Raw genomic sequence first — 16115 nt, forward strand, 5'->3', positions numbered from 1 at the left:
TCATTTTCTTCCCGCATGTTTTGCAAGTTGCAATCCATTTTTTGTTGATACAGCAGTCGTCTTTACATCCGAAAATAATAATTTTGGGTATCATCTTTCCAAGGGCTCCATCTGAATTCACTCGCCGACGTTCCTCTGCACTGCCACGCACAACTATTTCTCAGCTGGCACAATTTGATTGGCTGCTGTCCGATTCAACCTGTAATTCGTTAAATGAAGAGTTGATACACTGCACACTTTTTTTAATAACATCATTTTTAATATTTGGGCTTGGCGAGGGTATCAAGTCAGGTCGAGTCATAAGGCTCAAGTCCAAGTCAAGTCACGAGTCATTGGTGTTAAAGTCAAAGTCGAGTTGCAAGTCATCATATTTGTGACTCGAATCTGACTCGCTACAAGCTTTGCACACCTGTATTTGGGGAGTTTCTCCCATTCCTCTCTGCAGATCCTCTCAAGCTCTGTCAGGTTGGTCAGGTTGGACAGCACAGCTATTTTCAGGTCGCTCCAGAGATGTTCGATCGGGTTCAAGTCCGGGCTCTGGCTGGGTCACTCAAGGACATTCAGAGACTTGTCCAAAAGCCACTCCTGTATTGTCTTGGCTGTGTGCTTAGGGTTGTTGTCCTGTTGGAAGGTGAACCTTCGCCCCAGTCTGAGGTCCCGAGCACTTGCTCTGGATCAGGTTTTCATTAAGGATCTCTCTGTACTTTTCTCCGTTCATCTTTCTCCCGATCTTCATCTTTTCTCCCAGTCCCTGCCGCTGAAAAACATCCCCACAGCATGATGCTGCCACCACCATGCTTCCCCGTAGGGATGGTGCCAGGTTTCTTTCAGACGTGACACTTCGCATTCAGGCCAAAGAGTTCAATCTTGATTTCATCAGACCAGAGAATCTTGTTTCTCATGGTCTGAGAGTCCTTTAGGTGCCTTTTGGCAAACTCTAAGTGGGCTGTCATGTGCCTTTTACTAAAGAGTGGCTTCCGTCTGGCCATTTTATCATATATAGGACTGATTGTTGGAGTGCGGCAGAGATGGTTGTCCTTCTGGAAGGTTCTCCTATCTCCACAGAGGAACTCTGGAGCTATGTTAGAGTGACCATTGGGTTCTTGGTCACCTCCCTGACCATGGCCCTTCTCCCCCGATTGCTCAGTTTGGCCGGGCGGCCAGCTCTAGGAAGAGTCTTGGTGGTTCCAAACTTTTTCCATTTAAGAATGACGGAGGCCACTATGTTCTTGGGGACCTTCAATGCTGCAGACATTTTTTTGGTACCCTTCACCAGATATGTGCCTCGGCCAATCCTGTCTCAGAGTTCCACGGACAATTCCTTCAACCTCATCGCTTGGTTTTTGCTCTGACATGCACGCTGGGACCTTATATAGACAGATGTGTGCCTTTCCAAATCACGTCCAATCATTTGAATTTACCACAAGTGGACTCCAATCAAGTTGTAGAAACATCTCAAACATGATCAATGGAAACAGGATGCACCTGAGCTCAATTTCGAGTCTCATAGCAAAAAGTGAATAGTTATGTAAGCAAAAAACAGTTTTCACGTTTTCATTATGGGTATTGTGTTAAGATTGATGAGGAAAAACATGTATTTAATACATTTTAGAATAAGGCTGTAACGTGACAAAATGTGGAAAACGTCAAGGGGTCTGAATACTTTCCGAATGCACTATATCTCCCATTATGGAGTCTGTGAGCGCACGGGCAGCGCCCAATGATGAACAGTACCACTCAAAAGTTTGGACACACCTACTCATTCAAGGGTTTTCTTTATTTTTTTTTTACAATTGTTCTGCATTGTAGAATAATAGTGAAGACATCAAGACTATGAAATAACACATATGGAATCATGTAATAACCAAAAAAAGTGTTAAACAAATCAAAATATATTTTAGATTTTTCAAAGTTGCCACCCTTTGCCTTGATGACAGCTCTGCACACTCTTGGCATTCTCTCAACCAGCTTCATGAGGTAGTCACCTGGAATGCTTATCCAACAGTCTTGAAGGAGTTCCCACATGTGCTGAGCACATCTTGGCTGCTTTTCCTTCACTCTGCTGTCCAACTTATCCCAAACCATCTCAATTGGGTTGAGGTTGGGTGATTGTGGAGGCCAGGTCATCTGATGCAGCACTCCATCACTCTCCTTTTTGGTCAAATAGCCCTTACACAGCCTGGAGGTGTGTTGGGTCACTGTCCTGTTGAAAAACAAATGATTGTCCCACTAAGCACAAATCAGATGGGCTGGCGTATCGCTGCAAAATGCTGTGGTAGCCACGCTGATACAAGTGTGCCTTGAATTCAAACTAAATCACAGACAGTGTCACCAGCTAAGCACCCCCACACCTCCTCCTCCATGCTTCACGGTGGGAACCACAGATGCAGATATCATCTGTTCACTTACTCTGCATCTCACAGTGACGCGGCGGTTGGAACCAAAAATCTCAGACCAAAGGACACATTTCCACCGGTCTAATGTCTTTTGTTTGTGTGTCTTGGCCCAAGCAAGTCTCTTATTATTGGTGTCCTTTAGTAGTGGTTTCTTTGCAGTAATTTGACCATGAAGGCCTGATTCAGTCTCCTCTGAACAGTTGATGTTGAGATGTGTCTGTTACTTGAACTCTGTGAAGCATTTATTTCGGCTGCAATCTGAGGTGCAGCTAATGGCCGATTTTTGAGGCTGGTAACGCTAATGAACTTATCCTCTGTAGCAGAGGTAACTCTGGGTCTTCCTTTCCTGTGGCGATCCTCATGAAAGCCAGTTTCATCATAGCGCTTGATGGTTTTATGCGACTGCACTTGAAGAAACTTTCAAAGTTCTTGAAATTTTCCGGATTGACTGACCTTATAATGATGACCTTCAAGTAATGATGGACTGTCGTTTCTCTTTGCTTATTTGAGCTGTTCTTGCCATAATATGGACTTGGTCTTTTACCAAATAGGGCTATCTTCTGTATATCAACCCTATCTTGTCACAAACATTTTTGGCTCAAACGCATTAAGAAGGAAAGAAATTCCACAAATTAACTTTTAACAAGGCACACCTGTTAATTGAAATGCATTCCAGGTGACTAACTCATGAAGCTGGTTGAGAGAATGCCAAGAGTGTGCAAAGCTGTCAAGGTAAAGAGTGGCACCTTTGAATAATATAAAATAGTAAAAATAAATTAAAACCCTTGAATGAGTAGGTGTCCAAACCTTTGACTGGTACTGTATATAAACTCTGGATTGCTGGTAAAAACAAATGTAGACATTTATAAATGCTTCCAAAATATTTTTTACAATGGTGGGGTGAGTACCAAGATGGAGGCGCGGCGTCTTTAAACAGCTCCCCTTTAGTCTAGTGTGTTTATCAATCATTGGTAGAGCCATTGAAGCAATCTCCATTTCAAAGTGGTCCATTTTCTTCTTCTACTTCTGTAAGTTGACAAACAAACTTAAAGGGTGCATACTGCCACCTAGAGTGTTTGAACAGGTATACAGCTATGGCTGGCGATTTACTGCCACCTACAGTATGGAAGGTTTGCTTACCATATCTTCTTGTGTGTTGTATATTGAAGTTAATAACACATCAATACCTTGTTTTGAGAAGATAGCCATCTTATAACATTTCATACCATCAATCCAGTTGGCCCAACTAAGCGCATAGCTGTCATAACATTAATAACCACATTTTGCTACCTCCGATAAGCGGTTATCATACCAAAATATAACCCACAAACATGGACCTCAGAAAATCATTAGACATTGCCAAATATCACATTGGTCCACTCTGGGGTGGCACTCTGGCCCATAATATTTTAAACTAAAAAAGCCGGGACTAATTTGATACAATTCATATCTCCTGACCAATTCTGGAATTTAAAACACTATTAGAATATAAAATAATTTATCAGACGGAAATCCATATGGTCTTCATTTTATTAATGTATTAACAAACATTTTAAATATACTCTAATGTTAGTATTTGATCGAAGGAATATAAAAAGTGTAGACTTCATTGTCTACTGCTGAGCACATTGGTTTTCCAGTGTTTTCTGCGATGTAACATGGATGACTTCTTGAGATTTCAGCTTTTTCTTTTCATCCCTTCTGTTCTCTTCACCTTCTTTCTCCATCTCCTCAGTCATGGTTTTACAGTCAGCTGAGGGAGACCTAAAAGGCAAACCATTCCATTTGTATAAAGGTGTTGCCAAATCCAAAGCCATACAGATGACATTTACAACCCTGTTGTTATCATTTCTAGTAAAATATAAAGGATTCATTTACAAAGAAATGTTCTAGGCCTACGTGGTACACCAGTCAATCAATCCGTTTAGATTTAAAGTAAACAGTTTAACTCTACATGTTTCATTAATTTCAAAAAGTGCAAAGACAAGGATCAACATAGTTGAAACTGTTCCTATTGGCAGCAGACTGTAAACCATTGTTAGTACCTAAATTTACATGCATCAAATACATGGAAAGGAAGATCAACACACTGACTCATGGTACAGTAAGTTACAACTGTGTTCACCTAACAGCAATTCTAGCCTTGATCCAGGCAGTCAGCTTTGTAGGAAAAATGTCACAGAAAGTATAATACTATTCCCTGTGACAGCCCTCCCAAAAGGCAAGAGAAGGGTAGGCAATAGTGGACTAGTGGTGAGAGCCCAAACAAAGCCCAGGAAGAGGAAGACAACAAAGAAACTGAAGTTGACACAGTGGAAGAGGACAGGAGTCTGAAGGACCATGGGGACACTGACCTGGGAGGGTTGGGGATAGTGGTTGGGGGCTCCTCGCAGATGCGCACACACTTGCTGTCTCGGGTCAAGGCAGAGTTAGGCTTGGGGTTGTTGGGGGGCTGCAGAGGGGTAACAATGAGCTTCTCCTCCGTAAAAGGGTGGGCCTCTGCTTCCATTTCCTCTTTCATGTGCTTGGGGACCTCCAGCACCATGGGCTCCTCTTTCTTCACCTCTGGAATGTTGCTCGGAATGTCTACAGGGAGCTTCTCGCGCTTGCGCTTCTGAATATGTTTTTTATTCACCTCTAAAGACAACATAAGATTGATTTAATCTCTCTTACCTAATGTCACTTTTAAAAAAAAATGTAAGTTATCACTACAACTGTGATCAMGTGGATGTCACTATATGGGCTAATTTACCATTGGGCTCATATTTCAACCGGAGCTCTTCCACTTTGACTTGCAGCTTGATGTTGTCACTCTGGCTCTGTTTGTGGGCCCTCTCTGCACTGAAAAGCTTCCTCTCCAGCTCCAGTGCTCTTTGACTCTCAGAGAGTGACTTCATCCTTTGCATGGACAACTCATCCCCCAGTCGCTCTGCATCCTTCCTACACACACACACAAATCAAACACTGATGCAGGTACGGCAGTTCCAATTTGGTTAATCTCAACATTTGTAAGCCAAACTTTAAATGTGGAATGTTTATGGGCAAACTGAAGGTCATCTCCCACCCAGCATGTAAATACTGACTGTGCCCTAAATCAAGCGATAACTCACGCAGAGTTTGAAAGTTGCATTTTCAGAAGGTCAGTGTAGTATGTCCCATCACCACTGTCTGTTTCCACTGGGGCTGAAGAGGGCTGTGCCTTCAATGTCATCTGCATAGACACAGTAACCAACAATTGTGACAACTGCACAACATTCACTTCATACAGTGTGAATCTGTTGCCCTATAACATGTTGTAGTGTTCAGGATTTTAGTTGAAATGACAACAAAAGGCCTTCACCTCCACTTTCTCCAGGCGACGTAGTTTTATCATGAGGGCTTGTATCTCACTGTTCTTCTCTGAGAGCATCGACTGCAGGCGCTCCAGCTGGGCAGGATCTGCCCTAGAGCCTTGCAGTTGCATGAGCGTGGCTATCTGAACCTGGAGGATCAAGCATGAGGGAAACGCACATTAATGAATCCCAAGTCTACCTCGGGTTCAGTCTCACATTGTCATTAGGTGATTGAGTTAAAACATACAAATACTTTTWAAAATGTGTACTTTAAAAAAAAATCGTACCTTCATACGATGGAGCTGTTGTTTGGAGAAGGCATGCTGCTTCAGAAGGGATTGGTGCTGTACTTTCATACTGATCAGCTGTCTCTCCATCTCTGCTCGTTTGTCTTCAAGCTAAAAATAAATCAAGAGGCTCTATAACACAGAACGGGGAGGAGGGTGCACACCCCAAGCCACCGGGCCACAGTGGAGAGGGTCAAGAGCTTCAAGTTCCTCGGTGTCCACATCACGAGGACTTAACAAGGCCCTCTGACACCAGAACAGTCGTGAAGAAGGCAYGGCAACACCTCTTCTCCTTTGGGAGGCTGAAACGATTTGGCATGGCCCCTCAGATCCTCAGCAACTTTTAGCTGCATCATTTTTTAGCTGCATCATTGAGAGCATCGTGACTGGTTGTATCACCGTTTGTTATGGCAACTGCACCGCCCGCCCCAGAAAGCCCTACCGAGGCATCACTGGGGGTGAGGTCCCAGCCATCTAGGAAGTACATGCCAGGCGGTGTCTGAGAAAGGCCCGAAAAATTGCTAAAGATTCCAGCCACCCGAGACTTGGACTGTTCTCAGGGCTCCCATCCTGCAGGCGGTACCAGCTCAGACAAACACTCCTAAAAAGCTTCTATCCCCTGGCCATAAGACTTAAGTCGCTAACAACTACTACCCTCCCTCTCTCAGACTATCCACACTGACTCTGGKGCAATCCACAAGTCCCTACACACTCAGACAACCTACACTACTGGTAAAATGATTTAGGATTAGATTACTCCTTTACACTGATGTCCATTGATTTACATTTATCCTGCTACTGGTTACTATTACTCTTGTTTACACGTATATATTACTACTAGTATACAGTTGAAGTCGGAAGTTTACATACACTTTGGTTGGAGTCATTAATACTCGTTTTCAACCACTCCACAAATTTCTTGATAACAAACTATAGTTTTGGCAAGTCAGTTAGGACATTTACTTTGTGCATGACAAGTCATTTTCCAACAATTGTTTACAGACAGATTATTTCACTGTATCACAATTCCAGTGGGTCAGAAGTTTATATACATTAAATTGACTGTGCCTTCAAACAGCTTGGAAAATTCCTGAAAATTATGTCATAGCTTTAGAAACTTCTGATAAGCTAATTGACATCATTTGGGTCAATTGGAGGTGTACCTGTGGATGTATTTCAAGGCCTACCCCCAAACTCAGTGCCTCTTGCTTGACATCATGGAGAAAATCAAAAGAAATCAGCCAAGACCTCAGAAAAAAATTGTAGCCCTCCACAAGTCTGGTTTATCATAGGGAGCATTTTCCAAACGCCTGACGGTACCACGCTCATCTGTACAAACAATAGTACGCAATTATAAACACCATGGGACCACGCAGCCGCCATACCGCTCAGGAAAGAGACGCGTTTTGTCTCCTAGAGATGAACGTACTTCGGTGTGAAAAGTGCAAATCAATCCCAGAACAACAGCAAAGGACCTTGTGAAGATGCTGGAGGAAACAGGTGCAAAAGTTATCTATATCCACAGTAAAACGTGTCCTGTATCGACATAACCTGAAAGGCCACTCTGCAAGGAAGAAGCCACTGCTCCAAAACCGCCATAAAAAAAGCCAGACTACGGTTTGCAACTGCACATGGGGACAAAGATCGTACTTTTTGGAGAAATGTTCTCTGGTCTGATGAAACAAAAATAGAACTGTTCTGCCATAATGACCATCGTTATGTTTGGAGGAAAAAGGGGAATGCTTGCAAGCCGAAGAACACCATCCCAACCGTGAAGCGCGGGGGTGGCAGCATCTTGTTGTGGGTTCTGCTTTGCTGCAGGAGGGACTGGTGCACTTCACAAAATAGATGGCATCATGAAGAGGAAAATGTGGATATATTGAAGCAACATCTTAATAGATCAGTCAGGAAGTTAAAGCTTGGTCACAAAGGGGTCTTCCAAATGTACAACGACCCCAAGCATACTTMCAAAGTTGTTGCAAAATGACAAAACAACAAAGTCATGGTATTGGAGTGGCCATCACAAAGCCTGACCTCAATCCCATAGAAGATTTGTGGGCAGAACTGAAAAAGTGTGCGCGAGCAAGGAGGCCTACAAACCTGACTTAGTTACACCAGCTCTGTCAGGAGGAATGGGTCAAAATTCACCCAACTTATTGTGGGAAGTTTGTAGAAACGTTTGACCCAAGTTCAACAATTTAAAGGCAATTCTACCAAATACCAATTGAGTGTATGTAAACTAGAGGTCGACCGATTATGATTTTTCAACGCCGATACCGATAATTGGAGGACCAAAAAAGCTGATACCGATTAATCGGACGTTTTTAAAAATGTATTTGTAATAATGACAATTACAACAATACTGAATGAACACTTATTTTAACTTAATATAATACATCAATAAAATCAATTTAGCCTCAAATAAATAATGAAACATGTTCAATTTGGTTTAAATAATGCAAAAACAAAGTGTTGGAGAAGAAAGTAAAAGTGCAATATGTGCCATGTAAGAAAGCTAACGTTTAAGTTCCTTGCTCAGAACATGAGAACATATGAAAGCTGGTGGTTCCTTTTAACATGAGTCATCAATATTCCCAGGTAAGAAGTTTTAGGTTGTAGTTATTATAGCAATTACAGGACTATTTCTCTCTATATGATTTGTATTTCATATACCTTTGACTATTGGATGTTCTTATAGGCACTTTAGTATTACCAGTGTAACAGTATAGCTTCCGTCCCTCTCCTCGCTCCTACCTGGGCTCGAACCAGGAACACATCAACAACAACCACCCTCGAAGCAGCGTTACCCATGCAGAGCAAGGGGAACAACTACTCGAAGTCTCAGAGCGAGTGACGTTTGAAACGCTATTAGCGCGCACCCCGCTAACTAGCTAGCCATTTCACATCGGTTACACCAGCCTAATAGCGGGAGTTGATAGGCTTGAAGTCATAAACAACGCAATGCTTGAAGCATTGCGAAGAGCTGCTGGCAAAACGCACGAAAGTGCTGTTTAAATGAATGCTTACGAGCCTGCTGGTGCCTACCATCGCTCAGTCAGACAGCTCTATCAAATCATAGACTTAATTATAACATAATAACACACAGAAATACGAGCAATAGGTCATTAATATGGTCAAATCCGGAAACTATCATCTCGAAAACAAAACGTTTATTCTTTCAGTGAAATACGGAACTGTTCCGTATTTTATCTAACGGGTGCCATCCATAAGTCTAAATATTCCTGTTACATTGCACAACCTTCAATGTTATGTCATAATTACGTAAAATTCTGGCAAATTAGTTCGCAACGAGCCAGGCGGCCCAAATTGTTGCATATACCCTGACTCTGCATGCAATGAACGCAAGAGAAGTGACAATTTCACCTGGTTAATATTGCCTGCTAACCTGGATTTCTTTTAGCTAAATACGCAGGTCTAAAACTATATACTTCTGTGTATTGATTTTAAGAAAGGCATTGATGTTTATGGTTAGTTACAGTCGTGCAACGATTGTGCTTTTTTCGCAAATGCGCTTTTGTTAAATCATCCCCCGTTTGGCGAAGTTGGCTGTCTTTGTTAGGAAGAAATAGTCTTCACACAGTTCGCAACGAGCCATGCGGCCCAAACTGCTGCATATAACCTGACTCTGTTGCAAGAGAAGTGACACAATTTCCCTAGTTAAAAGAAATTCATGTTAGCAGGCAATATTAACTAAATATGCAGGTTTAAAAATATATACTTGTGTATTGATTTTAAGAAAAGGCATTGATGTTTATGGTTAGGTACACGTTGGAGCAACGACAGTCCTTTTTCGCGAATGCGCACCGCATCGATTATATGCAAAGCAGGACACGCTAGATAAACTAGTAATATCATCAACCATGTGTAGTTAACTAGTGATTATGATTGATTGTTTTTTTATAAGATAAGTTTAATGCTAGCTACCAACTTACCTTGGCTTCTTACTGCATTCGCGTAACAGGCAGGTGATTAGAGCGTTGGACTAGTTAACCGTAAGGTTGCAAGATTGAATCCCCGAGCTGACAAKGTAAAAATCTGTCGTTCTGCCCCTGAACAAGGCAGTTAACCCACCGTTCCTAGGCCATCATTGAAAATAAGAATGTGTTCTTAACTGACTTGCCTAGTTAAATAAAGGTGTAAAGAAAAAACTTGGCCAAATCGATGTCCAAAAATACCGATTTCCGATTGTTATGAAAACTTGAAATCGTCCCTAATTAAAATCGGTCATTCCGATTAATCGGTTGACCTCTAATGTAAACTTCTGACCCACTGGGAATGTGATGAAAGAAATAAAAGCTGAAAGAAATCTCTACTACTTTTCTAACATTTCACATTCTTAAAATAAAGTGGTGATCCTAACTGACATAAGACAGGGCATTTTACTAGGATTAAAATGTCAAGAATTGTGAAAAACTGAGTTTAAATGTATTTGGCTATGGTGTATGTAAACTTTTGACTTCAACTGTATACTGTAGCAATAAGTATTTATATATTCCTGCTACCAGTCCCTTTTCACATGTAAATCCTACTACCAGTCACGTCGTATGTATACACCCACCTCAACCACTCCAGCACATTGAAAAAGGTACTGACACTGACCTACTGTATATATTCTTGCACTCTCATTTTATTTAACTCTCATCATAGTCCTTGAGGTTTTTAATTCTATTATTATTATATTGTTGGGAAAGAGCTCTCAAGGTAAGACTTTCACTGTACTGTTTTATACAGAAACACATTCAAAGATGCTACGGAGACAGATGGCAATGTAGTACCTACCTCTCCAAATAAAGAATTTCCCTTGCTGTTGGGATCTTGTGCCTGTTGCAACAGCTGATCCAGTTGAATCTGGAGATCTTGGTTGGCCTCTCGGGCTTTCTAAAGCAAGCAAAAAGGGAAGACATTCGTTTCCTTAGCATGAATGACTAGTGCAATGTATGCATGATATACACAATCCTAAACTGCTGAAGATTATGATCTTTACCTCCAAGGCGTTGAAGCAGGAGACAGCTTCTCTCTCACACTCTTCTTTCTCCTCACTGATTCTCTCCAGTTGACGCTGAAGGTTTGTGTTGGTCAGCTCCAGCTGCTGCTCTTTGTACTGGGCCTCCTGAAGTGCCAGCTCCAAGGTAGCCTGAGTGGACAGAAACAAAAATGGCTACCTATACTGTACCACATGCAATCATTGTCAACTGAGATTTAAATCAGCTAAAAGTAAACAAAGCAGAGTCTTTATGGGCCTATACTAAACTCTTGTGTACAGATGCATGTAACATCGGATGGAATCGGAGTAGGGCTGGGCCTGATATAGAATAAATTAGCTCCTCCCCTGCCACTCAAACAACAATGATGAGATCACTTCTTCCTCTCTGACAAGCGGTTATTTTACTGTAGAGGAGAAGTCATCCTTTCTATTGATACAATTTTTAATGTCTCAACTGCTCAAGTTGCGCACAGAGCAGACTACTAAAATGGGAGTATCAATGAATATTGATTCGGTGTTCATAACAATTCAACTGCTCTGCCTTATTGATTGGCAAATAGATGCAAGTTGGCTAAACTTGAAATATAAAGATCGCTATAGAGATTAGCTGACTACTCATTAGCACGTGGGCTTGTGTTTGAGAGATTGTTTTTGATACCTGTGTTAATTTTCTATAATGCCTGCAACAAGAAGTGAATGTGCATTATGCAGGGTTCCGGTTAAACTTGTAACAAAAAGGGCATTTTCATAGACAGACTTAAAAACCAGATCAGTGATTATTGCAAAAAAGCAGGTTAAACTAATTTGATGAAATAATTACATTATTAGTTAGGCTTATGGAAGGCTTAATTTAGCCGAGGTATAATTTCACAAGCCCTGAATTCATTCGATTATTGCTGACTGTTTGAAATGCATTGTATTTTACAACAAAGCGTAGAGAAAATATTTATACAAAAATATATATATACACACATTTTTTTATTTAAATAAACAAATTGAAATATGATTTTTAGGACATGTCACCCAGCCGTGGAGCGTAGCGTCTGTCAACAGACTGTGGGATCAGACGACTAAGGAGCTTTTTCCCAGTTTGCAGATTTTTTCGATAACGATAATTTTGCCAAAACATGATTACGCAGGAGTTCGTATCTTTCAAATTTCGGAAGAGGGTACATTTGGCCAACAGACTTGACCAAAACTTCCGTTTAGGGGGATGGAGACTTTGCTAGTCTTGGTAGTATCTTCTCATACATCTGACTCCAGAACTTAATTGAGCATCTGATGCAATATTTTAGTCCTGGGTTCCTGAGATTATGTCTTTACAGTGTGGTAGGGTCCTCACCTTAGCAGCCTCAAGCTCCATCCTCTCCACCTGCAATTCCATCATCTCTGTGGACAGGGTTTCATGAGTCTGCTCCGTGACCGATCGTAGCTCCTCCATCTTGATGCTCAGAGTCTCTGTCTGGAGCTCCAGTTTATGCCTCAGCTGCTTCTCACTCAGCTGCACCTCATCCAGTTCAGATCTCATTCTCTCCATCTACAGCCAAACACAGATACCCCATTCACTACATTGACTGGGCACACAGTATTGTCAAGAAATAAGTATTGTGTCAAAGGCAACAACTCCTAATTAAGTATGTCTTTAGCAGAGATGACTTGAGTGTTCATAATTCCACCCAAAAGAAGTACCTTTGCATCAGTGGTGTAAAGTACTTAAGTAAAAAATACTTTAAAGCACTACAAAAGTAGTTTTTCGGGGTATCTGTACTTTACTATTTATATTTTTGACTACTTTTACTTCCCTACACTTCTTAAGAAAATATTGTACTTTTAACTCCATACATTTTCCTTGACACCCAAAAGTACTAGTTACATTTTGAATGCTTAGCAGGACAGGAAAATAGTCAAAAATCACACACTTATCACCYGGCGGACTCACTAAACACAAATTATTTATTTGTAAATTATATCTGAGTGCCCCTGGCTTTCCGTCAAATTAAAACAAGAAAATGGTGCCATCTGGTTTGCTTAATATAAGGAATTTGAAATGATTCACACTTACTTTTGATACTTAAGTATATTTTAAACCAAATACATTTACTCAAGTAGAATTTTACTTGAGTCATTTTCTATTAAGGTATCTTGACTTTTACTCAAGTATGACAGTTGGGTACTTTATCCACCACTGCTTTGCATGCAATTTTTTCCTTGCCTAGATTCAGCATATCCCCCAGCCAATGGTGTACAGGTAACCAAAACCACATCAATGGCTCCCCAACCTTGTTCTTGCACTCATTGAGCTCCATAGCGTGATTCCTCTCCAGCAAGGATTCATGTTGCTCCCACTGCAGCCTCCGTTGGCTCTTGATCGAGTCGTAGTCGGAGCGCAGGCTGTCCAGCACACGGCTTTTCAGCGCCACTTCCCGCTGCAGGGAGTATTTCTCCTGCTCCAGGGCCTGAGAATACACACACAAGAGATTCATACCTCAAACATCAACCCACTCCATCTGCGTTCTCATCCAAACCCTGCTCAACATTACTGTAATATCAGTTGTAACAAGATTCATGTCATAAAATATAAGGATGATTAGTAGTTGTTATGGACAGCAGTTGTCTTATGTTGTAATGAGTTAAACTGCTACTGTCATAGCCTATTCATCAACTGTCAAGAAGACAGCAGTCTTTAGAGATGTCAGTCATTGCCCAGTACGAATGATCACCTCCACAGCGTTGGTCATCTCTATCCGCTGCTCCTCCAGTTTGTTCTGAAGATCCAGCTGCCCATCCAGCAGCTGAAGGCCATATTGGCCTGCTTTCTGCAGCGCATCGTCTGCTTCCTTCAACTTGCATTGTAGTCGCTGGATCTCATCGTCTCCTGAAGTACACATCTTTCACAATTGAGGGGAATTAAAAAGGAGAGAAACTTAACTGGAGCACTTATTGAGATTGTGGGACACCCATTTAAGTCCAGCGATGGTTCATATGGGGTTAGGTGGAATAGTTGTTCAATTATGTAAAGAATGTGGCTACTCTGTGATCATATCTGATTAAATGAACACAAAAAACAAGGATGACAAATATAGTTATTAGCCTAATGGTGGAATAAAGTCAAACCCTGAACTAAACCTAGTTGAAAACAACGGATAAAGAATGTAACTAACTACTGTTCCACAACTTGGACTCGGTAATTGGGTCCTATTCAGTAGGCACGAAACGGGATAAAACAATTGTATACACGCAACGTTGTATGCTTGCTTTTGCTAGTGTACAATACAGCATACGACTGATAAACACTAACATTAGCAAGCTTTTTCCTCCTGATATGAGCTAGTTACTGTAGCTAGCTAAGTACGTTAAATAAACTTGCACGACATAGTACTAGCTAGATAACAGTTAGCGTGCAACTTATTTTGGTTGCACAAATACAGTTACCCTAGGAAATGTGATCATAAGAGGATAACTAGCAAGCTATTGTAAAATTACTTTTCATATTTAGCTAGCTAGTAAGCATACCTTGCCACCATGCAGTCAAAACGGGAACAGAACCACCACAACTAAAATCTTCGTTGTTTTCGACCGCTTACACAAGACGATTTGAATTCTCCTGCAGCCCAATGACTGTTTAATGGGCTGACGTCAGAGTTTGTACTTCCCAAGAAACCCGTTTAGACTTTCTGGCCAGCCAAATATCGCGAGCAATAATGAGATGTCTGCTGGTCTGCATTTATACAAGGGCGTGGTGACCAATGCAGTGTTTCCAAGTTAGCGACTTTGTCGCTATATTTAGCGAGTATTCAGACCCCTCTAGCGATACATTTTCAAAAAAGCGACTAGCGACTTTTTCTGGTGTTATTGGAGACGCTGACGTGAAAGCACGTACCGTTCTTACTCTTCTCAACGAGCAGCGGGTGCACCCCACCCGCGTCCCAAAGCACTCACAGGCGGCCCAGGCGTCACGCTGCAGTCAGAGCAGGAGATGTTCACCCCTCCGTGTCCAGACTGCAAATGAATCGCGCATGCGGGAAGCCGCGGTTGGCTGATCCCGCCCTGACTTACATTCAGGGTGGGATGTAAATGTAAAAAACTAAMCTAAAAAATGTAATAAACTAAGTAACTCCGCTAGAGTGTCTCTTTTGGGTCACTTTTGCCGGTCCCAAGCCAGGATAAAGGAGGGTTTGAATTGTAACATAAAAAAACAAACAAGAATCGACAGAAGAAAGTTCATTTGTAGTTCTAAACATATTTAGGGTGTTTTTTACTCACTTTTTGTCTCCCACGGCGTCCATCACAATTACAAGYACATGGCCAATTATGCGATGACGCCATTTAGGGACTGCTAGCGACTTTTAGAACAGCTAATAGCCGGCAGAAACAGACAGGCACTCAAGCTAAACCTAAATTATTACATCTCTAAATCATATTCCACTTCTATAATTCAAAGACATTATAGAAGTGGAATATGATTTCGAGATGTAATAACTTAGGCTTAGCTTGAGTGCCTGTCTGTTTCTGCTGTCTTGCCAACTGCTTATGGACTTGTCATGCCATGTTTGGCTTGACAATGAAGTAGGCAAAAGTACAAACAGTTTCCAGGCTTACCAATGGGGATAATAAATCTGTGTTTTATGTCTAACACTTTTCTATAGGGTTTATCAACTTTGATACCACTCTTTGTCAGAGTACAGAGGTATGACTAATAAATAGTCTTGGTCTGGTGACATGAAAAAATAAATAAAACTACTTCCCAAAAAATAAATAATAATAAATTAATAGAACAGCTAATAGGTACTTTCCTTACTGAGGAGTTGGTAACACTGGACCAATGTTCCCTCTAACAGCTACTTTCAAAACGATGTCGCGGGTGAAAATGTATTGATAGCGGGTTCAAGGTTTTTGGGCTATTTCTTAGTTGCACCGCAGCCAAAATGGGCATATCTCTTAATTAAAAATATATATATATTTCAATGTGACCTGATGCTGTCAGGCAGTGGTGCAGGTTGTTGCTGAGTGAGTGGTAGGGAGGGTAGTAGTGGTGTATGGTGGGTGATAAGTGCCATAATTAAGCCCCGAGAAGCTACTGATACCTCTCACCATG

The 16115-nt window shown here is 41.4% G+C and overlaps 1 protein-coding gene across 2 annotated transcripts; it reads right to left on the bottom strand.

Moving 5' to 3' along the window:
- Positions 1-3908: 3908 nt before the first annotated feature.
- Positions 3909-15009, bottom strand: spdl1 (spindle apparatus coiled-coil protein 1). Of its 2 annotated transcripts, none has more exons than XM_023989507.2 (12): positions 14901-15009; positions 13741-13908; positions 13300-13476; positions 12363-12557; positions 11021-11170; positions 10816-10914; positions 6016-6126; positions 5737-5877; positions 5507-5607; positions 5149-5336; positions 4751-5033; positions 3909-4160 (listed from the first exon to the last, which is right to left on the bottom strand). In XM_023989507.2, the coding sequence occupies exons 2-12, from the start codon at positions 13906-13908 to the stop codon at positions 4010-4012; spliced, it is 1764 nt and encodes a 587-aa protein (XP_023845275.1). In that variant the 5' UTR covers positions 14901-15009; the 3' UTR covers positions 3909-4009. The 2 variants fall into 2 exon arrangements, with proteins under 2 accessions (XP_023845275.1, XP_023845274.1); XM_023989506.3 differs by lacking the exon at positions 14901-15009 and adding an exon at positions 14534-14625.
- Positions 15010-16115: the final 1106 nt, after the last annotated feature.

This window comes from Salvelinus sp. IW2-2015, linkage group LG6.1, assembly GCF_002910315.2.
Source record: "Salvelinus sp. IW2-2015 linkage group LG6.1, ASM291031v2, whole genome shotgun sequence".
Lineage (NCBI taxonomy): Eukaryota > Metazoa > Chordata > Actinopteri > Salmoniformes > Salmonidae > Salvelinus > Salvelinus sp. IW2-2015.